We start from the raw sequence: 23,726 nt of genomic DNA, 5'->3' as shown, positions 1-23,726 counted from the left end.
GAAAAAAAGTATGAATGTGAATCATACGCTCTAAATTGACTCTTTTCTTTTTTAACATTTATTAAACGATTATATCATTATGGTAAATATAGTAAAGACTCGGAACCTCGCTTGTAATATGTCAGACGTCACCGGGGAACCCGATGGCAAAAACAGTCAGTGAGTCAAGATATAAAATGGAGGATTTGAAATCAAAAAAAAGCTGTAATGAAAGGTAAATGAGAGGAAGATGAGCTATTAAAAAAAATAATAATAATAATTCTTTACTATAAGAAAAAAAAAAAAAAAAAAGGCTAGTCAGCTCAAACGCACAAAACCGGGAGGAGAAAAGAAAGTCCCCACTTTCGCTTTTCTTTTTTTCTCTCCCACTTTCCACTTCCCCTCTTCTTCTTCTTTCCCCTACCTCTGTCCTCCAGGAGCAGTTGCACATAGAACTTTTTGATTCAGTGATCGAGAATATCGATCCTAGTCATCTGTGTGCTCTTCTTCTTCTTTTCTCTATCCTAGTTTACTAAGGATAAACCGCCAAAATGGTTAAGTAAGGATATCTCACCTCTAATCTCAGAACGTACAGCTAACCATGAGAACAGCTTCACTATCGAAGAGGTTCGTAATTGCCTTTCGAGGATTGCAAGGTTATATCAAACATTACCAGTGGAAGGGTGATTCCCGTCTGCATTTCATCTTCCATCTCCCCCGCCATTTCCGCTGGTGATGCTTGAAACCTTTTCTATCCTTGCAGATAATCAAATCATGAATGACAATACTAACCTACATCAGATCCGGACCTTGATGGACCGTCGGGCTAACATCCGAAACATGTCCGTCATTGCTCACGGTAAGTTCTTCTGATGGTATGATGTGAAATGACTGATTCTGACTTTTGTGCCTGTGCGTTAGTCGATCACGGAAAGTCCACCCTCTCCGATGCCCTTGTCCAGCGTGCCGGTATTATTTCCGCCGCCAAGGCCGGTGAGGCTCGTTTCATGGACACCCGTCCCGATGAGCAGGACCGTTGCATTACCATCAAGTCCACCGCTATCTCCCTCTACGCCAAGTTCCCCGACCCAGAGGATCTCAAGGAGATTCCCCAGGCCGTCGATGGTGACGAGTTCCTGATCAACTTGATCGATTCCCCCGGTCACGTCGATTTCTCGTCTGAGGTCACTGCCGCTCTCCGTGTCACTGACGGTGCCCTTGTCGTTGTCGACTGTGTCTCCGGTGTCTGTGTCCAGACCGAGACCGTCCTGCGTCAGGCCCTGACCGAGCGCATCAAGCCCGTTCTGATCATCAACAAGGTCGATCGTGCTCTTCTCGAGCTCCAGGTCTCCAAGGAGGATCTTTACCAGTCCTTCTCCCGTACCATTGAGTCCGTCAACGTCATCATCTCCACCTACTTCGACAAGGCTCTCGGTGACGTCCAGGTCTACCCCGATAGAGGTACCATCGCCTTCGGTTCCGGTCTCCACGGCTGGTGCTTCACTGTCCGCCAGTTCGCTATCCGTTACGCCAAGAAGTTCGGTGTTGACCGCAAGAAGATGCTCGAGCGTCTCTGGGGCGACAACTACTTCAACCCCAAGACCAAGAAGTGGACCACCAAGGGTGAGCACGAGGGCAAGACCCTTGAGCGTGCCTTCAACCAGTTCATCTTGGACCCCATCTTCAAGATCTTCGCCGCTGTCAACCACAACAAGCGTGACGAGATCTTCACCCTCCTCGATAAGCTCGAGGTCTCTCTCACCAACGATGAGAAGGAGCTCGAGGGCAAGGCTATCCTCAAGCTCATCATGCGCAAGTTCTTGCCTGCCGCCGATGCCCTTCTGGAGATGATCTGTATCCACCTGCCTTCCCCCGTCACTGCCCAGAAGTACCGTGCCGAGACTCTCTACGAGGGTCCCATGGACGACCGTGCCGCCATCGGTATCCGCGACTGTGACCCCACTGCTCCTCTGATGCTTTACGTCTCCAAGATGGTGCCCACTTCCGATAAGGGTCGTTTCTACGCCTTCGGTCGTGTCTACTCCGGTACCGTCAAGTCCGGTGTCAAGGTCCGCATCCAGGGCCCCAACTACATCCCTGGTCGCAAGGAGGATCTCTTCATCAAGGCCATCCAGCGTACCATTCTCATGATGGGTCGCTTCGTCGAGCCCATTGAGGATGTCCCCGCCGGTAACATTGTCGGTCTGGTCGGTGTCGATCAGTTCCTGCTCAAGTCCGGTACCCTCACCACCGATGAGACTGCCCACAACATGAAGGTCATGAAGTTCTCCGTCTCCCCCGTTGTGCAGCGCTCCGTCGAGGTCAAGAACGCCCAGGATCTGCCCAAGCTTGTCGAGGGTCTCAAGCGTCTCTCCAAGTCCGACCCTTGTGTCCTGACCATGATCAACGAGTCTGGCCAGCACATTGTTGCCGGTGCCGGTGAGCTCCACCTCGAGATTTGTCTTAAGGATCTCGAGGAGGACCACGCTGGTGTTCCTCTCCGTATCTCCGACCCCGTCGTTGCTTACCGTGAGACCGTCGCTGCCGTCTCCAGCATGACTGCTCTGTCCAAGTCGCCCAACAAGCACAACCGTCTGTACATGACTGCTCAGCCCATTGAGGAGGATGTTTCCCAGGCCATTGAGTCCGGAAAGATCAGCCCCCGTGACGATTTCAAGGCTCGTGCCCGTGTCCTTGCTGACGAGTACGGCTGGGATGTCACCGATGCCCGTAAGATTTGGTGCTTCGGTCCCGACACCACCGGTGCCAACTTGCTCGTCGACCAGACCAAGGCCGTCCAGTACCTCAACGAAATCAAGGATTCCGTTGTCTCCGGTTTCCAGTGGGCTACCCGCGAGGGTCCCGTTGCCGAGGAGCCCATGCGTTCCGTCCGCTTCAACATCCTCGATGTTACCCTGCACGCTGATGCCATTCACCGTGGTGGTGGTCAACTGATCCCCACTGCCCGTCGTGCTCTGTACGCCGCTGCCATGCTGGCTGACCCCGGTCTCCTGGAGCCCATCTTCAACGTCGAGATCCAGGTTCCCGAGCAGGCTATGGGTGGTATCTACGGTGTCCTTACCCGCCGCCGTGGTCACGTTTACACTGAGGAGCAGCGTCCCGGTACCCCTCTGTTCATGGTCAAGGCTTACTTGCCCGTCAACGAGTCCTTCGGTTTCCCCGCCGATCTGCGCTCCGCTACCGGTGGTCAGGCTTTCCCCCAGTCCGTCTTCGATCACTGGGCTATCCTCCCCGGTGGTTCTCCCCTCGACCCCACCACCAAGCCCGGTCAGGTCGTCCAGGAAATGCGCAAGCGCAAGGGTCTCAAGGAGGTCGTTCCCGGTTACGAAAACGTAAGTCATCCTTTTGCTCACTATCATTGGTCTCAGTCACTAATCTGCTTTAATAGTACTACGACAAGCTGTAAAAATGTTCCCGACCACCCAGATTTTCCCTTCTGCCAGTCATTCGTGGAATCTTTCATGAGATTGATGAATTCAATACAATTTCTTCGGTTCAACAAAATTTTATTCCCTCATTCGTCGGTATTTGCTTCGATCGTTCCGTCTTTAGAAATCCGGGCATGACCCTGGAAGCCTCTGGCATCATTGGTTCTGTCCCTTCATTGCTGTTTACATTTTGCTTTTTACTGAGGGCTTTTTCTGCTTTTACGTTTTTACTGTAGTCTAGCAACCAGTTTCGATATGAAAATAAACTTGGTATGCTAGGCGCAGTTGTTCCTTCGTAGTTGTATTCGTAGAGTTTGTGCGAGTAAATGTAACGACCACAAAAACGTAAAACCCATGCGATGAATCCGATCACAATCCTCAGCGTAGTTAGCTGAATTAGTTGGGCGCTATGTCATTCGAACACGTGATCACGGCACTCGCGTTTTTGCCTTCGACTTCGCGTTCCCAGCCATGTCTCTAACATTCCCTCACGGTTGGGGGTGAATGCTTATCAGCTTAAAATAACTTATTCTCAAGCTTTGTTATTTGAAAAACACAAAGCTGTGATTTTATCCTATACACGATTATCACTGCACACGCAGGAATCTTCCCGGGTGACGGCTTTGTTGAAACCGAATCCCTGCAATCACCGCCACTTTCACGTCAATTGTTTGTTCGACGCAATTCGACCCTCACAGTTTGAAACTGCTCGAAAATCATCTTCGCCATGCAGTTCACCGATGCGGAAGCCGCTGATGTAAAGAAATGGGTGGTCAAAAAATTGGAGGATATGTGAGTTGATCAAGCACTCGACTCGGGTCATCGGCCTTGGAGAAAGACAGCAGCGACTAATCATATTTATTCTGCCTATAGCTCTGATGCCGACTCCGATGTGCTTGCAGACTATGTTTTGGCGCTAGTTAGGTCCGATGCGCCAGCCGAGGAAATCAAAAAGGTCTCGGTGGAAAACCTAGAGGATTTCCTGCGCGAACGTGCGTCTAATGTCTCAATCGCATTGAATTGTTTCATATTACTAACATTTCCTAGACACGCAACCATTCGTCACCGAGCTCTTTACAACCTTCGGTCCCAAACAACCCGCGCCTCCTACACCCGCACCTGCACCCCAGCCTCAGCGCCAGGCCCAACCTGCTGCCCATATTCCTTCCTCACAGCCTCCTGAGAACGCCCCCAGCGGCCCGAGGGCTGCCGTTACTCCCGGTAGTGCCAATCGCAAACGAACTTTTAATGAGGGATTCCAAGGGGAGCCAGAGCATGACGATGGTGGGTTCCAGAATCGCGCCATGAAGACTGCACGGCGTGGCGCTCGTGGAGGCGCTCGCGGCGACTTTATGGGTGGACATCAGATGCAACCAGGTCAACAATACCCCCCACAGCAACAGGGTCAACCGTTCCCTCTGCAGCAACAAGGCCAGCAATTCCCTCCACATCAACAGGGCCAACAGTTCCCTCCGCAGCAGCCTGGTGGCTTTCCTATGATGCCCGGTTTCCCGCCATTCGACCCAAACGATCCTATGGCAGCAATGATGGCTATGCAGGGTATGCAAGGTATGGGATTCCCGCAGATGCCGGGAATGCCTATGCCTGGGATGCCTGGTCCCGGTCAGCCAGGAGTCGATCAGATCCCACAAAGCAACCAGCGATGTCCGTTCTATGATACTCAAGGTATCTGTTACTTAGGAAACACTTGCCCTTATCAGCACGGCGAGGGGGCTGTCTCGAAAGACGATGGTAAGCGAATTTTATTCAGCCTCGGTATACCATTGCTAACAATCGCAGAATATGACCCCAAGACTGCGGGTATGCATGCGCAGCGGGGTGGTGCTCCCATGCGCGGTGACCGAGGCCGCGGCCGCGGCCGAGGTGGATTCAGCGGACGAGGACGCGGCCGGTCCGATTTCTCATCGGCAGGACCTAATGAGGACCAGTCTGTTACGACGATTGTTGTTGAGCAGATCCCCGACGACAAGTTCAACGAGGATTCTGTGCGCGAGTTCTTCTCTGAGTTCGGCAGCATTACCGAGGTCACTTTGCAACCTTACAAAAAGATTGCTTTGGTCAAATACGAAACTTTCCCCGAAGCCAAGGCCGCGTGGTCCAGCCCCAAGGTCATCTTCGACAACCGTTTCGTGAAGGTTTACTGGTACAAACCAAATCGCGAGGAAAAGCATGACAGCGCACAGCCTGAGGCCCCAGCCTTCAACCAAGAAGAGTTTGAGAAGCAACAACAAGAAGCCCAGAGGGTGCATGAGGAGAAAATGAAAAAGAGACAGGAGACCGAAGCGGCCAAGCAGGCTCTAGAGCGCCAGCGCGAGGAACTTCTCAAGAAACAGCAAGAGGAGCGGGCTCGTCTCATGCAGCGGCTCGGAGGCACAGCAGACACAAGCGATGCTGCCGGTTCTGGGGACGCCATGTCCGTTGAGCCTGCCGCCGATGAGAATATCAGCGATGAGACGAAACAGCTGCGAGCTCAATTGGCTGCCCTTGAGGCTGAGGCAAAGAGCCTTGGCCTGGACCCTGCCGCCGACCCTTCGGGACGGGGTGGATACCGGGGTCGTGGTGCCTTCCGTGGCCGAGGCACATACCGTGGACGCGGCGCTTATGATCCCAATTTCCGCGGAGGATATCGTGGGCGCGGTGGCTTTGCGGCCCGGGGACGAGGAGGTGTGTTGCGCCTGGATAACCGGCCTCGACGGGTCGCCGTATCGGGCGTTGAGCTCAACTCAGACAAGGATGAAGCATTGCGTCAGCACCTGATGGTAAGTTATTATCTTTCTAAGCACAGCAAAGTATATACTAATTTGGGATGTTCTAGGGCGTTGGCGAATACGAATCGATTGAGGCACACCCAGACCAGCCCAACACCGTCGTGGTGGCATTCAAAGAGCGCTTCCAGGCTGAGAAACTCATGTTCTCTCCCTGGAATATCCCCTCCGTGGGCGAGGTCCAGCTCACCTGGGTGGCCAACCCGCCTATTGTACTTCCCACGGCTGGGTCATCAACGGAATTCAAGGGTGGCATCGGACATGATGAACCGGAAGACACAGTCATGTCGTCTACGTCGGTGGCCAACACCGCCCCTGCGCGGGATATGGACTACGACGTTGCGGAGGATGACCGCTGGGGCGCGTAACTTCGTTACCTTTAGTGTACCATCACATGTTGGTTGTATAGGCTGCATTAAGCTATTCTTACGGGATGGACGTTCCACTCCCGACCTCTTGTCTTAAAGCGCTACAATCGTAGAGTGTACAGTAGATACAGCATCACACACTCTGAGGAATCAACTCAACCGTATATCCATCCTATCAAGTCACATCAGCATAACCACCCTTGCCTAGAAGGGTTATAGAAGCAGTGAACTCACCGGATCAGAAACCATCGCAAACTTCTCGAAAAACCACGCATAATTCCCATGAATCTCACCTCGTCCAATCCCCCTCTCCTCCTCCCACTCCGAAAGTGGCACAGTATCCCTCGAACAAACTCCCACATCCTTAAGAATCTTAACCCCACCATCCCGCAGTCTCTGCACAGCAGCCACTACATCAGGAACTGTGAACCCCAGATGCGCAAATCCAAGATGTGGTGGTGTATTCCCCGTAGAAACAGATCCATCTGCACCCGCATTCTCCGTGCCATGCACATGATACAATTCCAAAAGTCCGCTCGTCTTCGTCATAACGGGGATTTCGCTCATGCTCTTTGCCCATGTGCTTATATCCTCTGAGGTCTTTGCATCTGCTGGCGGGTGTCCGAGGTAATAGATTGTGAAGGGCCCGGCGTTCATGGTGAAGATTACTCGCATTCCTAGTAAGTCGATGTAGAAGTGGAGGGAGCGGCCAGGGTCTTGGATACGTAGGGCTAGGTGGTTTAGTTTGTAGTCTTTTGTTGATGGTGTTGGGGGTGGATTTAGGCTTGGGGCAGCGTTGAAGTGGCCTTCTTCTTGGGGTGGGATGGGTTGGATTTTGATTTCGGACATGGCTGGATATTATAGATGGTATGAGGATGGTGGAATTGAAACAATTCAAAGGATATAAATTGGGAATCAATTCGAGATTTGATAGAAATGAGGGGTTGATATTCCAGGGCGGATCCCGTTTGGCCTATCAAACAGAACGAAGTATGTTGAAATACTATTGCTCATGGGGTGCACGAATTGATCTTCGATAGCATACTGCTATGAATACTTCAAGGAACTACATCTACTGATAAACAATCATATCCAACCCCCCTCATACGGCATCGTCACCCGCCGGAATCCACTGCCCTCGGCATCAACATACGCAAAGAGCTCCTGATACTTATCAGCCGCCTTGACCGTATTATCAGCGACGATCACCGCCCCAGGCCGGAAGTGCGGCTGGACGAGCTTCAGCGCAGGGAGGGCGAGAGGCGTCCAGACTAGGAGTGTTGGTTAGTATACTCTCCCGAGTAGACATCAATCGGATATCAAACAACAGCCATGTACGGAATACACTGAGCAGATATGTATCCATATCTCATGGTACCCAAGAAAGACACCACTTACTATCCAACAACAAGAAATCCACCGTCCCCAAATCCGAAGTAAGCGTCTCACGCAAATCCCCAACACGAAGATCAATCACATCTTCAACGTTCTTGCCCGCACTCGCCCAATGCGCCCTGGCCAGTCTAGCCTTGGACTCTTCCTTCTCTGTGGCGATGACTCGCGGCTTAGCGGTAGCGCCAACACGCTTCGCATTCTCTGCAACGGCAAGCGCTAGATAGATGGTGCTGACGCCGAAGCTGGTACCGGCCTCGACGACTGTCTTTGCGTTGATGCTGCGCAGGATATGGTAAACAAGTTCGCACTTATCTTGGTCAAGGGCGATGAACTTGTCCAGCATGATAGAGTCGAACTCGGCACTGCATTGTTCCGGTAGGCTTTTCCAGTCCACGGTTGATTCTTGGGTTAGGGATTTGGCGTGGAGGTTTTGTAGGAGGGTTAGGATTTCTGGGGATGCTGTGAGGGGCGATGGGGACATCTTGGATTGCTTTGTTGGTTATTTGATGGTAGGGAGTATGTCTTGGGTTACTAGGGAGAGGAGAAGGAAGAGAAGGAGAACTGTATAAATGAATGGACTAACGAAGTCTGATCTCAGTCAGCTAGGAGGGCCTGAGCAAACAGGCATCAGGCATAATGATTGGGGAAAAGGGGAAATGTAAATAGATGGAGGATATCACGTCAAAAGTTCCCTCAGCTCCGATATTCAGGACCAAATTGATATTCAGTGAGTCATCGGGGAGTCTTGTGCAAAGTCCGTACGATATGCATATGTACGCCCTATGGGAAATTGGGGTCAGAGGGGCCAGGACGAAGACAGAGTAAGTGCCGAGTCTAACCGACATGAGAAATATGATTCAAATGCAGCCCTGGCCTGATCCGGCAGCTGGAAATACCGAGGGGGCTACTATAACGACTATTATTGCCGTCGATTGCCCTAAACTAGCCCTAACATTGGAACCAGAATAACACCATGAGAACTCTATATATAGCAACAGATTCTATTGCTCTAGCAAGTCCGCATAGCTATTCAAAGACCTCCCAATCAAAGAAACCATTTCCCAGATATAATCTGCTGTAAACAGCCGCGCCCACAACCGGGTAACCGCAGCACTGAGACGGGTATTAATAGCGAGCAACCACTCCCTTGAAACACCATGCTGCACCTCCATAACCATCTCGAGCACGAAATCTCGCAACCGAGTCTCCTGCTCCGTCAGCCGCGGTTCCGGATCTGGCACTGTAATCGCCTCAAGCCATTTAGCCAACAGCACCGCGCACTCCAGGGAGCACAAAGCATGCTGATTCGACCACAGCGCCACCTGCGAATGGGCAACAAATCCAATGCCGAGCTTGACGGGTGTGCTAAGGGCATGTGCGCAGTGGAGCGCTGCGCGCGTGAGACGATCGCCGCGTTGGACGGAGAGGTTTTCACGGAGACTTGTTGCGATCTGGACGGGGTCCCATGTTTGCAGTTGGCGGGCTGAGCCGCAGTCTGCGTTGAGTCGGATGTAGGCTAGTCGAAGCAGGGCTGCTGATGTGAAGGATAGAGGTCCGTTCGGACTGAGTGGGTCGACCGAGGATTCTTGATTGCGCTCCCAGCACTGACACCAGCGTTCTAGGGCTTGTTCGACGTGAACAAGCTCTGGTGTCGATGTCATTGACGATGAAGTGAAGCGGTTCCGTCGTGACACGGGTAGTCGGCCCGCTTTCGTCATTAGCCAGATGTCTTGTAGGATCGCGTGGATTAGCACGTAGCCGCCGAGCGAGGAGAATCGCTCTACATTGTCGGTTGGCCCGAATAGGGCGGAAAGGGCGTCTTGGAACTTTGGTTCGCCGGGACTGTTCATGCGCTCTGCCTGCCAGAGGTCTGCGCGCGAGGCTTGCCATTCCTTTTCGGTGCAGGGTAATTCGACTGTGAAATCTTCTGTGAGAATCACTGGTGGGACATCGAAGACGATGGTGTGGATGTTAAAGAAACAGAGAACAATTAGTTTGGTGCGCTTTACCCTTTCCCGTCGTATCCAGCTAGTCCATGTCCCGTCATGCTCGGGTAGCCGGTTGAGTCCTCCTTGTCGGATGAGCATTTCCATTAGACTGCGGAGCGACAGCGCCTCGTGGTATGGGGGATTGTTAATAAACCACATCGACACTGAGGTCAGATACAACAAAGCTTGCACGGTTTCTAAGGTATCGATATCGTCGGCCGCGTTGACTGTGGGCAGCTTGCCGGACTGGAAGACCCGGCGAACATGTTCCAAAGTCACTGGTTTGGCAATTTGATAGAGACGCATGCTAGTGTCTGGCTCACGGCAATACCGTGCACCCAACGCCGCCATCGATAGGAAGAGCGGTAGTGTCATCGAGTCTACATTGAGGGTCGGGATATGCACAATGGGGTAGTGATCATGGAAACCGGTTACATACCCGGTCAAACATCGGGATAGCGCGTGTCGAGATGGTAGCGATGAATCTGGGACCACATTGGCATAGTCCGATAGCATATCCAAGAGCTTGTCTCGACATTGAGCCGTGACCGGTACGAATCCCGTGGGCTGGCGCGCCTTAGGAGAGATGTGATATCCCTCCGGCTGGAGCGAGGGCAACTGAGTGCCATGTCGGGGAAGTACAGAACTCGAAGGAGTCGAAGGAGTAGTTTCAGTCAAAGTCCCTCTATCAGAAGATCGATCATAGTCCAGAGCCGTAGAGAAGTTCAACGGTGGGAATAGTGGGAGTGGCTGATAAGCCGGCGAGAACGGATGATTTGGCAACGGGACGCTATCCAAAAATGAGGTAAAGTCATGACCATGATAGGATCCTGGTCCAAAGCCACTTAAAGCATATCCAAAATCCGGGACTGGAGATGGGGTACTGGGTCCTACAGAGGGAGTGTCTGTGGCCAATTGAGCACCCAGCATCGGGCGATGCACGGCCGGTGATAATGCTGGGAAATGGCCATCGGGTCCCTGTAATGCGCTGCGATTAGATTGGGTGTGGTTTGTGACTGCAGATGCCAATGAATCTAACCCGTCCTGGGTGGGGGGATTTGCGGGGGAGGGCGTCTGTGTCTGATTGCTGGCTGGACTGGCATCAGGGTTGTGAGAGAGACGCTCATGACGGGCCAACAGATCCCTAGATCTGTAAGTATCTGATATATCGACTTGAAATGTTGGATTATGTATCATACTTGCGTGTAAAGGCCTTGGGACATTGAACACAAACAAACGGTTTCTCTTTGGTATCTGTGGGGGTATTAGACGGGGTACGGGGTATTCGATTCAAGGTCTCAAAGACATACGTGAGCGATCGTGTCTTTGAAGATGTTCTAGACGAGCAAATGCCCTCGGGCATCGGTGACATTGATAAGGCTTGCTAGTCAACATTGAGAGTGGGCATGTGGAGTGTGTGAGATATCTCGGGGGATTGTAGCGCAACTCCGGTTTGACTATGCCATATTGCCTAAGGTTCCTTGCCTACATGTACAACACACGTACACCAGGTCGAAATTGGAATTCATCCTGCTCCCTGCACAGCCATGCACTTGACATATCCGTTTCTATATTGATTGTTAATCAACTCTACCGAATCAATCCAAACTCCCCGATCCCCAAATCCCCCCAAATTGGGGAAATTTCCACTAAACACCAGCAGTTATGCGGAGAAGTATACCCCGTATTATTTATGAATTATGAATGTTACACTTTAAATCTCTTATTTTACTTGTTTTCACTCTAGTTTTAAGAGCAACCGAGTCTTTTGCTTATAATTAATTGATATGAAGTGAAAATCCTTCAAAAAAAGTGAGATAGAGCTAGGACAGATTCAGCAGGCGGTATTGTGGATATATGACTCCGACGCCAAGCAGGTCCCCCACGTATCATGTCCATTATCAGTTCCACCCGACTTTGTACTTTGGATTCTCCCCAAGCCATTAATAGACATCTAAGGGCATAAGAACTAGCATTCACTTAAGGGCTTTAGAGACCAACATACTCCAAATTAGGATATAGATCTAATTGGGGAGATTAATAATGTCTCGGGCTTTGAACCGTTCTCCAATTTTTTTTCGGGCGACTCCACGCCCTTGATGCTTAGCCTATAAACAACCAAATGTCCGTCAAAACCTAGAAAAATCTTGCCATCCTGACTCACTACATGGCATCTACAACGCCCGAGTCACTTATATCAGCCATGGAAAAGCGCGAGGAGACCCCCGAGTCTCTACGCAGCTCTCAAGATATCGAATTCCGATATCTAGAGCTAGAAACGCCCCTACCGACGCCTTACATTACTTTACCTCCCGGTCCCGCTCAGTCATCACCACCGGAACCGCCTAGTCTGGAGAAATACACATCTCCATTTCTCTGGCCAAAATGGCGCAAGTCGATGATGACTTATATCGCCTGCGGCGTGACTGCCCTAGCAGGTTATGCCGCCGGTGAAGTCAGCCCTGCATCGGAGGAACTGACTAAACTATGGGGGATCAGTACCGTCGTGTACAATCTGAGCATCACGCTTTTCTGTTGTGGGTTTGCTCTGGCGCCGATGGTGCTAGCTCCATTTTCTGAGATTAATGGACGGAGACCGATCTTTATCGCCAGTGGGATTCTCTTCGTTGGTATGTATACCGCACTTCACAATCCTCACTTGGCATATGCTAACTTGGTATGTCAATAGCTAGTTTAATTGGCTGTGGAGGCACGCAATCCTTTGCTGGATTGCTTGTAGCTCGTTTCTTCCAGGGTGTGGGTGGATGTATGTATACCCTGCCACGTTGTTCCCATTCATCCTCTATAGATATTGACTTGACCTTTACAGCAACATTCTCCACCATGGTTGGCGGCGTAATCAGCGACATCTATCACGCCCAAGACCGTAACACGCCCATGGCCCTCTTCTCAGGATCTGCATTGTTCGGTACTGGCCTGGCACCGCTGATCTCAGGCGCAATCATTACCCGCACCACATGGCGCTGGGTGTTCTACTCGCACGCAATTGTGTCTGCCGTATTTGTCATCGTCATCTACTTCTTCTTCAAAGAAACGCGCGGCAGCGTCCTGCTGAGTCGCAAAGCCGCAAAGTTGAACCAGTACTACGAGCAACTCGAAGAAGCAGGTCATCACGGTGTGATTCTGTCGAGCGAAGAGTCTGAAGAAAAATGCATTCGTCGAATCAGATGGAAAGTCAAGAGCGACGAGCAACGAGCATCGATCGCAACCATGATCCAGATCTCGCTGTACAGGCCATTCCGTAAGTCTATTTCAACCCAATTAACCATTCCCAAAGATGAAAAGAAAAAGAAAACAAGCTAACACCCCAATCCAGACATGCTCCTCACCGAACCAGTAGTCTTCTTCTTCTCCCTATGGGTCTCCTTCAGCTGGGCAGTTCTCTACCTCCAATTCAGCTCAGTGCCACTCATTTTCCGCACAAACCACAACTTCACAATCGAGCAAACCGGTGCCGTCTTCACCTCAATGTGCGTCGGTGTCATCCTTATCACAGTCATCAGCATCTACCAAGAACGCATCGCCATGCGCTTCGGGAAACATTCTACTTCCCCTGAGGGCAGACTGTATTTCGTTTGCATTGAGTCTGTGCTTCTGCCTATTGGCCTGTTCTGGTTTGGATGGAGTTCTTTTCCATCCGTTCATTGGATAGTGCCTGCTATGGCCGTTGGCTGTGCTACTATGGGCATCTTTTCTATTTATCTAGCTACGTTTAATTACCTCGCTGATACTTATCATCGGTATGCGAGTTCGGCGATTGCGGCGCAGTCTTGTTGTAAGTTTTCCCTTGGGTCATTATCTTAATGAAGACCTGGATATGCGTTGGGATATTTGCTGATATCTTGCTCATTAGGCCGGAACTTGCTCGGTGGTATCTTTCCATTGGTTACGAATGCCATGTTCACCAACCTTGGTTATCCAGAGGCATCAAGTCTATTGGGAGGACTTGTAAGTTGTGGCAATTTTCATTCCAAAGAAGCAAATCGACTGACTGGATTAAAATAGGGCGCTGCTTTGACTCTGGTCCCCTGGGTGCTGGCCTTGTACGGACCCAAGATTCGAGCTAGGAGCAAGCTCGCAAGTGTAAGTGGTGACCTCCATTGATATAGTCTGTTCGAAACTAATGGAATGATAGGAACTCGCACATTAAATGATGTACAGTGTATGCAAACTACGATCACGACAAAAAGTAATTTAATCATAGTATTTTAGGGTGGAGGATCACTTAGAGCCAACGACATGCATATTATCAACTATTACAGGGCCCGATCTTCATCACAGCAAATGAATTGAAGTCATACCAACCGTACGCTTCCTATGATCTGAGCCAGCAATTACAAAAAAACCCCCACAATGCTAAAGCGATGTACATGTCATGATCCCACCATGTGCCCCATGCAAAATCCTGGAATCTTAGAATAAATGCAATTACCTCGGGCGCCGATGCCCTCTAAATGGATGTGCCCCATTAATCCCAAGACGATACGATGCATACCGACCCTCATCCTCGCTATCACTATCCATTTGATCCAAAAGGCGATCTATATCATCGCCGGCATGAGCTTCCAGCCCTGGTTTTCTCCCGGGCCCACGACCTTTGTGCGACTCGGAACTTTGGGAGCCCTGGCTTCCATTGTGGTGAGCTCCATTGCTGGAAGCGTTGATCGACTCGTTCAGGCTGCTTTGCGTGCTCGCTGCTTGTAGCGGGCGGGGGCTGAAACGATACCCCGTGTTCTCGGGGCTGGACATGAACATCAGGGTTTCGATGGCGTCTTGCTCCATGAGTGTGTTTTCGGAGTGGGTGCGGGGTCTATAGAAGCCATTCGGTGTGGATGTTGGTGCGTTTGTGTAAGATGATGAGAGCGAGGGCGTCTCTGGTCCTAGAACTGCTTGGCCGTTGAGTGGTCGGGTGAGTCCGTTCTCTTGATGTGAATGATGGCGCCGGTGGCGGGAGATGGGGGTGTGGTCTGAGGGTTTGGTGACTGCGTTAGGGTTCGGTCGACGGCGCTGGTTATGACCATTTGATGAGATGATATCCACAGGCGGTGCTAGCTTGGGAATTGGAAGGAATTGGTTAGATGAGAATGCTGATCGCGAGCGGTTATGGCCCGGGAAATGATGGGAGTTTCCGTTGGAAGATGTTTGGAAATCTGGCGAAAAACGCGTGGAGTTTCCTGCCGGTAATGATGCGGCGTTACTTGGTGCCGACGGACTCAATGGCGACGCGCTGTTGTGTGTTCGCAGTGCGGTTTGTGGGGTAGCTTCACGCGACTGTCGGGCCTGTTCTACTTTGGCGGCCGCGTATGACAGACGTGTACGGATATGGATCGACAACTGGGTAATACAAATGAGCTATAGACTCTTGAGTGGGCGGGTGGGCGCGTTACCTGTGCAATCCTACTCCCATAAGCTGGCGAGCCTGTGCTCTTCGAACGTCGTCGTGCAGCTCCATTCGCGTCGGCACTGTGAGTTGTGGGTGGGTCTAAAGTAGATTTGAAGTCGCCAGCTGCTGTTCGTTTCTGGCTGGGGGCCAAGCGAGCATCAAAGTTCGACCTTGTACGCGAATGTTTTGGCGATGGCGGCGGTGATATTGCAACATTGCCGGCTTTGATCGGCGACAATGAGGGTTGCCATCGATCTATTGAGGCGCCTCCATTCACCGGCTGCATGTGCGGGGCGAGTTGGGATTCCAATAACTCCCGATCCACCCACGGTACCGGTGTCTGTCCATTCAATGTATGAGAGTTACCGAACTCTGTCGACTGGCTATTACCATTGGTCGAGGATAAAGGAAGGCTGGAAAGAGAGTCTGTGACGGTGCTAGCGGAAAGGTCTAGTCGTCGGCCATCGCCCGACGTATTGCTGCCGCGCTCCGATGATTCGATATAGGCTGGGTTCGGGTTACCGTCGCCGTGAGCGACGGTAACAGCGTTCAAGCCATCTATTTGTAGTGACAATGGTTGCGGCAATTGTGTGGTTTGGGTATCGGCCGAAGGCATTGGTTTGTGAGGCACGGGAGACGTCGCGTTGTTCATAGAGTGGGTGTTCGCACTGGCCTCCGCATGGAGCACCCCGCGATTAGACATAGCATCGCGACCGTCATTCATGGTCAAGGGTGAGGATGTGGAATATTAAAAGATGCTGGGATAGTGACAATCGGCAAATACGCGCGAGCTAGCTTTAATCGCGAGTTTACGCGGCCGCACGATCTCAACACGCATGCCCTGTTTCGAGTCACCACATCGAGACTCGGAGCCGGGAATGTTTGATACCAAGTGATTTAGATGCAACTAACAGTCGAGATCTCAATAAGACGCGTGGGAGTACTGTGGGAACCAGGAGCATCTGCCCGATCGAGTGGCGATCGACCAGCACGCGCGCAAGGGTTGCGACAGCACGAGGCGGCAAATGAGTTTCTCCGTGATTCTGACCCCGGATGAAGGGCCCGACAGGGATTTGAACAAAAGAATGCAGTAAGAACTATTTTGAATATAGATGCGCCACAATATGCTAGCACCAAAAGAAAAACCGCTGAGTAGTTGGTAGAGGTAAGGGTTACTGGTGGAACACGCGTGTGAGGCGCGGTCACGTGGATGGTACTAGACCGATTTCATCTGATTCAATGAGTTTATGAAGAAGATTATTCTTAAACTATCAGTATAAGGTCATTTGGAGATGAAGATGGTTGAAGATGGTTGTGAGTGGACTTGGTGGACTTGTGTCCGATTGCGCTATACTTCCAAGCATACAAGATCCACGAGAGACTACATACAAGTCAAGAAAGTAATAGTATCAAATTTGGAGTTCTCATTAATGATAAGAGATACAGGAACTATACTCCGAAATGACTCAACTCTAATGACGACAGAGTCAAGTTACAACTCAGCGGACAGTAAGAATAAGCTGAGAGAAAGAACAAAAGAAAAAAACAAAAGAGAAAAAGAAACAAGAAACAAGAACCCCTTTCCTCCGTATCAAATACAGGCATCAGCCTGGCAGGCCTTTGATACCTCTTCCGGCACTGAGCCAGACACACCTCCCCTAAACCATGGCCGCTGTTGACATCCTCATATACTCCGGAGTCAAATCACGAACGATCGGCTTGACCTCCGGAGCCTGAGAAACATGGCGAGCCACGTGAGCAGGCTCTGGCGCCTCTAGAAGGAACGTTAGTATCAAAGGCTGAGGGGATCAAGTATCAACTTGCTTGGTTCTTTGGGGCCATTCCAGGCCATCTTCTTCTTCCACCCCTCATACTTCTCCCTGCAGTCTTCAAGCTTGGGCTTAAGCTTGGGCTTCCATAGTTCCTTGTACGGGGGCTTCAGCTGAAGGTAGCTAATACAGCCATTAGTAGTTTCTATTATTGTTGGGTGGATGGCGGACTTACGACAAGTACCCCAAGAACACGACGATTGCAGCGATGATCATCCCGAAGAGAAGCTTCATGAGGAATAATTCTCTCTCCATGTCAACCTCGTGGTTACTGTTAGCCCGAGGAGACAGCGTGTTGTCGTTGGCAAAACCTGGGATAGGAGCCATGTCTTTCTAATTGTTTGATGTTTGGGAAAGATGTTAAGATGTTTTATCGATGAATGGAGACCAAGACTTGATGGAGCTTGATGGAAGATAGATGTAGTTGGATAATTGGAAATCGAGGACAGTGGGAATTCGTAAGGATCATATAGACAGGACTGCGAGTGCTACTCAGCTTGTTATGGAAATGAAGCTTTGTGAGTTAGGGTTTGTGTCCGACGATGGAAGAAGGAATATTCCATACTTTATCACCTACTAAGCTACACCTAGTCATATGAACAATTCAAATCCTAGGTTTACTATAGAATTTTCCTGCTTTGGGAACCGGCGGGTGCTTTCACACGCTCCAACTTTGATTCGAGTCAGAGATTCTACTTCTGGCATCGGAGACCAGTATGACGGCGATAAGCAGTATCGCCCATAATATGGAAAGGAAACATAGTATGGAAAGGAAACATAGTATAGACGATATGGGAGGAAGAAAAGATCCTGGGCAAACAGTATTGCATTCCTGAAATAGTTTTGATATAAATAAACATCCAACATAATGTAGGTACAAGTTTTAGGTCCAAACGCCATCTATGCAAAAGACCCAAGTAGATTAAGACATGTCCAAGAACAAAGAATAGATCACTTGCGCTTCTTGCCGCGTCCACGGCCACCAGAGTCTTCATCCGGGTTCTTGCGCTTCTTGCCCTCCTTGCGCCAGTAATCATTGCGCTCTCTCTTCTCGCGCTCGGCCTTCTTCTCCAGGCCATCGGCCACCTTAGCGCGGTAGACCTTGCGGCGCTCCTCCTGCTTGGCGGATCGCTTGGCCTGCTTCTCGTTGCGCATGGTAGTGAGCTTCTGCATGAGGTCACGGGCCTTCTTTTCCTCGCCTCCGAGGACAACGGCACGCTTCTGCATGTAGGTCGGCTCCTTGTGGCCCCTCATCTTGGTGATCTGCGACTTGAAGGGGAGCTCGGCGGCCAGCTGTCTTGGCACACGGAGCGGGTTGAAGTGACGTTCTTGTCTTTCAATGGGCTTGTAAGTTGAGTCTTTGATTTGGGGGGTGGCGATGCCCTGAGCGTGACGGACTTCACCAGTCAAGCGCATGCCTTGCCATCCGTTATCACCCTTTTCACCTTCGACTTGATCCAACAAGTTGGTCACAGGATTATAGTAGCGGTGCGGCTTGATGGGGTACCAAGCGCGCAGGAAGACAATGTCACTCATCAAGATCTTGTCTTCGAATGTAGCACGGAAACAGCCGTCGGGTTTGGATAGCGCACGCTTGATCTGACCGCGAATACCGGAGACAGTCTTGATGGATGCACCTTCGAACTTGGCAATTTCTAGCCCAGAGGTGAACATATCCTTGATGAAGGCAGTGTTCTTGAAGATCTTGTAAGGGTGACCAGTGAGTTTGAGCTTCTTGACAATCTCTGTGTGCTCATCCACGCTCTGGACAACACCAGTGGCGGCAATGCGGAAACCAGGGTTCTTGTTCGAGAACGAGTTCACACATAAGAAACCAGTATTGGGGGCGACAAGAGGACCGTAGAAGGTAGCGAAGCAGTGCATATGCTCGGGTGTGTACTTAAGCATGCGGTTTCGCGTCCGACTGTCGGAGGTGCTGTAAATAGGCATGGTCTGGAAACGTCGCCAACCAAGCGAGAAGATCAATGGATCGTTGGTCTTGAGAATCTTCTTGTGCCAGCGATGTCTCTTGATCCGGATCTGAACGTAGCCGAATCGGTCTTCAGTAGGTGCGAGACCACCAACGATGACAGGGAAGCGAGGGTTGAACTTGGAGACAAACTCGTAAGGTACGTTCTCGAGGACGATTCGTGCGTAGGTGCCGGCTTTGTAACCTTCAGCCCGGGCGCGCGAGGCAGGGTCGAGTGTCTCGAATTCGGCGCGGTTGATATCTGCCTGCTTTTGCAACTTGGCTTTCTGCAGATCATACCAATCGTCTTCGCCGAACTGGCCATCGATACCATCGTGCGTCCCGTCCTGAACCTTTCCAAAGCCTTCGCGGTCCTCTTCTTCGAAACGTAGCTTTAGTTCTTCCTTCTTTTTGGCGTTTCGCTCACGCTCGGCTTCCAGATCGGCAGCCTTTTCAGGCTCATCGTCACCTTCCTCTTCCTCGTCTTCGTCGCCATCTTCCTTGATGCCATTGAAAACTTCGCCAGATTCCAAGTCTTCGTAGTCACCGTCGCCCTCATCTTCATCCTCATCCTCGTCCATATCTTCATCCTCATCATCTGAGCCACCACCGGACAGTTTGCCAGTGATGAAGCGGAGTTTGATTAATTCGAGCAACTCCTCGTCCCGCCACTTCCGCTCCAGCTCATCGTAGTCGTACTCTGGAACGGCACGGAAGTCGGCTTGGTCTTCTTTTTCGTTGTTTGTCTTTTTGAAGAAGTCCTCGCCTTCGTCGTCAGCGGTCCTATCTTCGTCGTCCTCCTCATCGTCGGAATCTTCGCCGCGCCATTGCTTCACGACATCAAGTGGGGTGATCGACTCGTCGTACATCATTCTTGACAGGTCACTGACTCGGAAAGGAGGGCGTTTTCCGTGAAGAGACTTGGCATTGGCGAGCATGTTCTCCTTCCATCGAACATTGCCCTCCTCATCTTCTTCATCATCCTCATCCTGATCCTCATCCTCATCCTCATCCTCATCCTCATCTTCATCGCCGCTCTCGAGTTCCTGGTCTGAAACTGAAGAGATGGAGCCCAGGTCAGAATCACTGTCAGCGAAAGCCATGTCTTCTGCTTCTCCGTCGTCATTTCCGTTCTGTTTGGCCTTAAAACGGGCTCCAAAGTCTGTGGGTGCAGACATTTCGAGTTCGCCTTCATCATCTGTCACATCATCCTCGTTAATATCTTCGAGGATCTCCTCTTCGCTATCGGACCCTTCGGGAATAACTAAGTCATCTGGTTCGGGTACGGCCACGCGGGCGCGGCGTTGATCCTTACGGCCTGTCTCCTCGTCATCCGCTTTATCGAGGGCCTCGCCGCCACGGAAGAGACGAACACCCTGATCAGCCTCACCCAGCATCTTGCGCTCGCCTTGAAGGCCAACAACAAGGTGCTCGCCAAGACCTCGGCGTTCCTCATCGTCCGAATCCTCATCCGAGTCCCGGTCAAAGGTGTTGGTCTTGATATCGATGTAAACTGCATCCTTGTCGACCAGAACACCACCGACATCAGACATAGGAGCGAAGAGCAGCTTCTGGTGCTCGCCAAGCTTGCGCCTGTTCGATTTTCCAGTTGCTTTGGCGATCTGCTGGTCCATGTAGGGAGTTGGGCATGGATCGGGCAAGCCCTCAATGTTCGCAACTGTCAGATCACCAACACCAGGAACATGGACTCGGGCGCCATGTGAGGGGAAGTTAGTGCCACGCAGGTAACCGTAGAGCGCGACTGTGCGATCACACTTCGCGTTCTCCTCGATCTGAGTAGGTGGTGTAATGTCCAAGAAGCGATCTGCAAGCGCGTAAGGGTGCGAGTTGCGCCACACGAGCGGACGAGGATTTTTCATGACGGACAAGAATCGGGAAAGGTTGTGCACTTCACGATCGGGGTAACGGCCGTTGATAACACCGGACAAGTAAAAGAGCTTTGCGCCAGCGTATAGCTCACTCCAGAAACGGTGCTTCAGGCGCTTCTTCGCGTCCTTCAGGGTGCTATGTTTCTTGAATTGATCAAGATGGGTAAGAATACCGAAGACGTTACCCGGCATACCAGACGTCTGTAAGGCGTTCAAAAATTCCATGGTCTCCATCTCGAATCCAAAGTTTCCGTCAATCATGAGGAGCACAATATCTGCGATCTTGGAAACATCGATCGCAGCTGCAAGAGAGTCGGATGGGCATTCGATGAAGGTGAGACGCTTGCGCTTGGTTGTAACAACGGTCAACGGGCCTTGCGGGGAGCTGAGGGTTTGCTTGGTGTAGCGGCGGATCAGAGACTTGAGTAGAGTGGTCTTGCCAACTCCCGGGGGTCCAACGATGGCGACAACGACGGGCGGGGCCTCCTCGGGCATACGATCCACGAGGGGGACATGGAGCCTCTTTTCTCTGACCTAGAGGAGAAGTCCAGGTCAGCATCAATTGGCCAACAGAAAATTCCATATACATACATCATGCGATCGCGCAGCCTGCTTATTGAGTTTTCCAGGTCTTGAGGTGACGAATGCTTTCGGATTAGCACCTGTAAAGAAGAATCATTGTCAGCCTGGGCTCGGAAGCACAAAGTTTGCAGTTTTATCAGAGTGGTCTCGCCGTACCGTCAAATTTCTTCTTCTCTTTGGCAGGGCGATGCGCCCTGTTGGCCTGCTGCTCCATGATATCTGTAAAGAGGTATATTACCTCAACAGATCCACTGCTTTTATCAAAAGAAAGAAAGGCAAGCGCAATGTAGAGGACTTTCCCCAACGGCTAGAAAATTAACAGTAATTATTTTTTTGCCAAAGCGGAGTGGATAACCCTTAGTCAGGATATCAGATGCCTCATGGCCTAAGGCATAAAACATTTCTTTAGCTTTGGCCTGAGGCAGACATTCTTATCCTCCACCGGGCCGGCCATTTGGCTCCACTTCGAGCCATGAGACACCAGAGACCCCGCTGCTTGAGCTTTACTTGAGTCTACGGCCCTAGGTTCCGTGCGATAGCGCTCCTATCTCGCACCGTGCACTTCTTTAGAAATCGCAGGATGTAATTTCCCTTCTTGGCTATCATGCGGGGCAGAAAGAGTTGACATCGGGAAGGCTCCGATAATCTAGAGCTATAAAGTACTCCATATCTTCCCCCGTATTCTATGGATCCATTCTCGCTCCATGTCTACTATCATTTCGTGTGACATCCAATTTCTATACAACCCCACAAACCGCATATAATGTCTGCACATCGGCCACCCCCAGCTTACACAGCACCGCCCGATTCGGGGGTTCATGCAACTTCGAAGTTGTACCGGTCAATCTCCGAAACCGCATCCACCCCCTCTGCACGGATCTCAAAGGAATCATTCACTATCAGACCATACTCCGCCCAAGCGTGGATTGTCCCCGCCGGCCACATCTGCCGTCTAACCACGCCGAAGGGGCCACAGGTGGGCGACCTGAACATCTGGAACGCAAATAACCCCCGAGAACGGATGTGGGCTGCGCGTACCCGACAGATTCACGCCTCCCACGTCTCGGTGGGTGATCGGCTGTGGTCGAACCTGCCGTACCTGCGGCCCCTGGTAACAATCACGGGTGACTCGCTGGGTGGCGGGCAGTTACATGACGTGCTTGGACCAGATGGGAAGCGCAACCCAGAGGTTGTGTTTGGGACTACGCAGTTTGGAGGACGGGTGCATGATTTGATGGGGACTCGATGCGATCCTTACGTGAACTTGCTTATGGGCGGAGAGACCTTTGACTTTCACTGTCATTCGAACTTGACTCGCTCTGTCGTCTCTCATGGATTAACGGAGCTAGATGTTCATGATGTCTTGAATGTATTTCAGGTGACAGGGTTGGATGAGGATGGAAAATACTTCATGGAGACCTCCCCTGCAAGGGCGGGCGAGTACTTTGAGTTCTTTGCAGAAGTGGATGTTCTCTGCGCGCTATCTGCATGCCCTGGCGGTATGGCACCTTCATGATACACGACTGTCTCATTTTCATGCTAATAATACTCTCAGGTGATTTGTCCAATTGGGGTTGGGATGATAAGGAAGGTGATATGGGAGCCACTTGTCGTCCGTTGGGTGTGGAGGTATATCAACTGGCAGATGACAAGGTCTTGGAGGGGTGGAAGGCTCCAGAAAGCCCCAAGTACAAGGGAATGCACGGGATGAAGATGCCCCCCCGTGAAGAGGATGGTTACATTGGAGTCTAAGGATATCAAGTAAAATTATAGAGTCGTCTATAGAAGCGTTGAATACTATGCAAGACATATTGCCCCGCGTTTCTTGGATATGATGTCATTGCCTCGCATTGTTACATCAACAGTGATTACAGTGATTACAGTGATCCCCCCCCTTACAACAGATGTAGGCCGGATTAGAATTGTATAGGAAAGGGTCATTTTAGTAAGGGATATGGAAAACCCGGCTTTCAAAGAGACCGTAAAAGCCTATGTCAGACAAGGATACCAATAGATCACGACATCAAGTAACACCAAATCATTTCAAGTATATACATCCATGGATATATAGGATAGTACAAGAAGGAG

General features: G+C 51.0%; 10 protein-coding genes across 10 annotated transcripts; 4 read left to right on the top strand and 6 right to left on the bottom strand.

Moving 5' to 3' along the window:
- The first annotated feature begins 457 nt into the window (after nucleotides 1-457).
- Nucleotides 458-3,608, top strand: N7517_001919 (elongation factor 2). The gene is made up of 5 exons (XM_056719649.1): nucleotides 458-538; nucleotides 591-606; nucleotides 781-838; nucleotides 901-3,332; nucleotides 3,389-3,608. Exons 1-5 carry the CDS (start codon nucleotides 531-533, stop codon nucleotides 3,404-3,406), a joined length of 2,532 nt encoding a protein of 843 aa, XP_056583784.1. The 5' UTR covers nucleotides 458-530; the 3' UTR covers nucleotides 3,407-3,608.
- Nucleotides 3,609-4,155: 547 nt separating this feature from the next.
- On the top strand, nucleotides 4,156-6,582 carry N7517_001918 (CCCH zinc finger and RRM domain protein; the record flags this gene model as incomplete). Its single annotated transcript, XM_056719648.1, has 5 exons — nucleotides 4,156-4,220; nucleotides 4,302-4,420; nucleotides 4,476-5,180; nucleotides 5,229-6,208; nucleotides 6,265-6,582. The coding sequence occupies 5 exons, from the start codon at nucleotides 4,156-4,158 to the stop codon at nucleotides 6,580-6,582; spliced, it is 2,187 nt and encodes a 728-aa protein (XP_056583783.1).
- A 213-nt stretch (nucleotides 6,583-6,795) lies between these two features.
- On the bottom strand, nucleotides 6,796-7,431 carry N7517_001917 (putative lactoylglutathione lyase (Glo1); the record flags this gene model as incomplete). Its single annotated transcript, XM_056719647.1, has 1 exon — nucleotides 6,796-7,431. One exon carries the CDS (start codon nucleotides 7,429-7,431, stop codon nucleotides 6,796-6,798), a length of 636 nt encoding a protein of 211 aa, XP_056583782.1.
- A 237-nt stretch (nucleotides 7,432-7,668) lies between these two features.
- Nucleotides 7,669-8,458, bottom strand: N7517_001916 (O-methyltransferase; the record flags this gene model as incomplete). The annotated part of the gene is made up of 2 exons (XM_056719646.1): nucleotides 7,669-7,853; nucleotides 7,981-8,458. The coding sequence occupies 2 exons, from the start codon at nucleotides 8,456-8,458 to the stop codon at nucleotides 7,669-7,671; spliced, it is 663 nt and encodes a 220-aa protein (XP_056583781.1).
- A 520-nt stretch (nucleotides 8,459-8,978) lies between these two features.
- N7517_001915 (transcription factor domain-containing protein) lies at nucleotides 8,979-11,162 on the bottom strand (the record flags this gene model as incomplete). Its single annotated transcript, XM_056719645.1, has 1 exon — nucleotides 8,979-11,162. One exon carries the CDS (start codon nucleotides 11,160-11,162, stop codon nucleotides 8,979-8,981), a length of 2,184 nt encoding a protein of 727 aa, XP_056583780.1.
- A 970-nt stretch (nucleotides 11,163-12,132) lies between these two features.
- On the top strand, nucleotides 12,133-14,136 carry N7517_001914 (MFS transporter; the record flags this gene model as incomplete). The annotated part of the gene is made up of 7 exons (XM_056719644.1): nucleotides 12,133-12,595; nucleotides 12,655-12,732; nucleotides 12,796-13,227; nucleotides 13,303-13,761; nucleotides 13,840-13,934; nucleotides 13,992-14,069; nucleotides 14,122-14,136. 7 exons carry the CDS (start codon nucleotides 12,133-12,135, stop codon nucleotides 14,134-14,136), a joined length of 1,620 nt encoding a protein of 539 aa, XP_056583779.1.
- A 278-nt stretch (nucleotides 14,137-14,414) lies between these two features.
- Nucleotides 14,415-16,093, bottom strand: N7517_001913 (uncharacterized protein; the record flags this gene model as incomplete). The annotated part of the gene is made up of 2 exons (XM_056719643.1): nucleotides 14,415-15,320; nucleotides 15,374-16,093. 2 exons carry the CDS (start codon nucleotides 16,091-16,093, stop codon nucleotides 14,415-14,417), a joined length of 1,626 nt encoding a protein of 541 aa, XP_056583778.1.
- A 934-nt stretch (nucleotides 16,094-17,027) lies between these two features.
- On the bottom strand, nucleotides 17,028-17,525 carry N7517_001912 (uncharacterized protein; the record flags this gene model as incomplete). Its single annotated transcript, XM_056719642.1, has 3 exons — nucleotides 17,028-17,143; nucleotides 17,194-17,321; nucleotides 17,374-17,525. 3 exons carry the CDS (start codon nucleotides 17,523-17,525, stop codon nucleotides 17,028-17,030), a joined length of 396 nt encoding a protein of 131 aa, XP_056583777.1.
- A 624-nt stretch (nucleotides 17,526-18,149) lies between these two features.
- Nucleotides 18,150-21,852, bottom strand: N7517_001911 (GTPase BMS1; the record flags this gene model as incomplete). The annotated part of the gene is made up of 3 exons (XM_056719641.1): nucleotides 18,150-21,590; nucleotides 21,648-21,718; nucleotides 21,795-21,852. 3 exons carry the CDS (start codon nucleotides 21,850-21,852, stop codon nucleotides 18,150-18,152), a joined length of 3,570 nt encoding a protein of 1,189 aa, XP_056583776.1.
- A 549-nt stretch (nucleotides 21,853-22,401) lies between these two features.
- N7517_001910 (urea carboxylase-associated family protein) lies at nucleotides 22,402-23,390 on the top strand (the record flags this gene model as incomplete). Its single annotated transcript, XM_056719640.1, has 2 exons — nucleotides 22,402-23,137; nucleotides 23,194-23,390. The coding sequence occupies 2 exons, from the start codon at nucleotides 22,402-22,404 to the stop codon at nucleotides 23,388-23,390; spliced, it is 933 nt and encodes a 310-aa protein (XP_056583775.1).
- Nucleotides 23,391-23,726: the final 336 nt, after the last annotated feature.

The sequence above is a fragment of the Penicillium concentricum genome (genome assembly GCF_028827145.1).
Source record: "Penicillium concentricum strain IBT 3081 chromosome Unknown utg000001l_segment0_segment0, whole genome shotgun sequence".
Taxonomy (NCBI): domain Eukaryota; kingdom Fungi; phylum Ascomycota; class Eurotiomycetes; order Eurotiales; family Aspergillaceae; genus Penicillium; species Penicillium concentricum.
The sequence above is the reverse complement of the archived record's forward strand: the minus strand, read 5'-3'. Positions and strand labels throughout refer to the sequence as shown.

Coding starts and splice junctions, on each gene's coding strand:
- N7517_001919 (XM_056719649.1), top strand. Junction 839..900: donor CATGTCCGTCATTGCTCACG/GTAAGTTCTTCT, acceptor CCTGTGCGTTAG/TCGATCACGGAAAGTCCACC.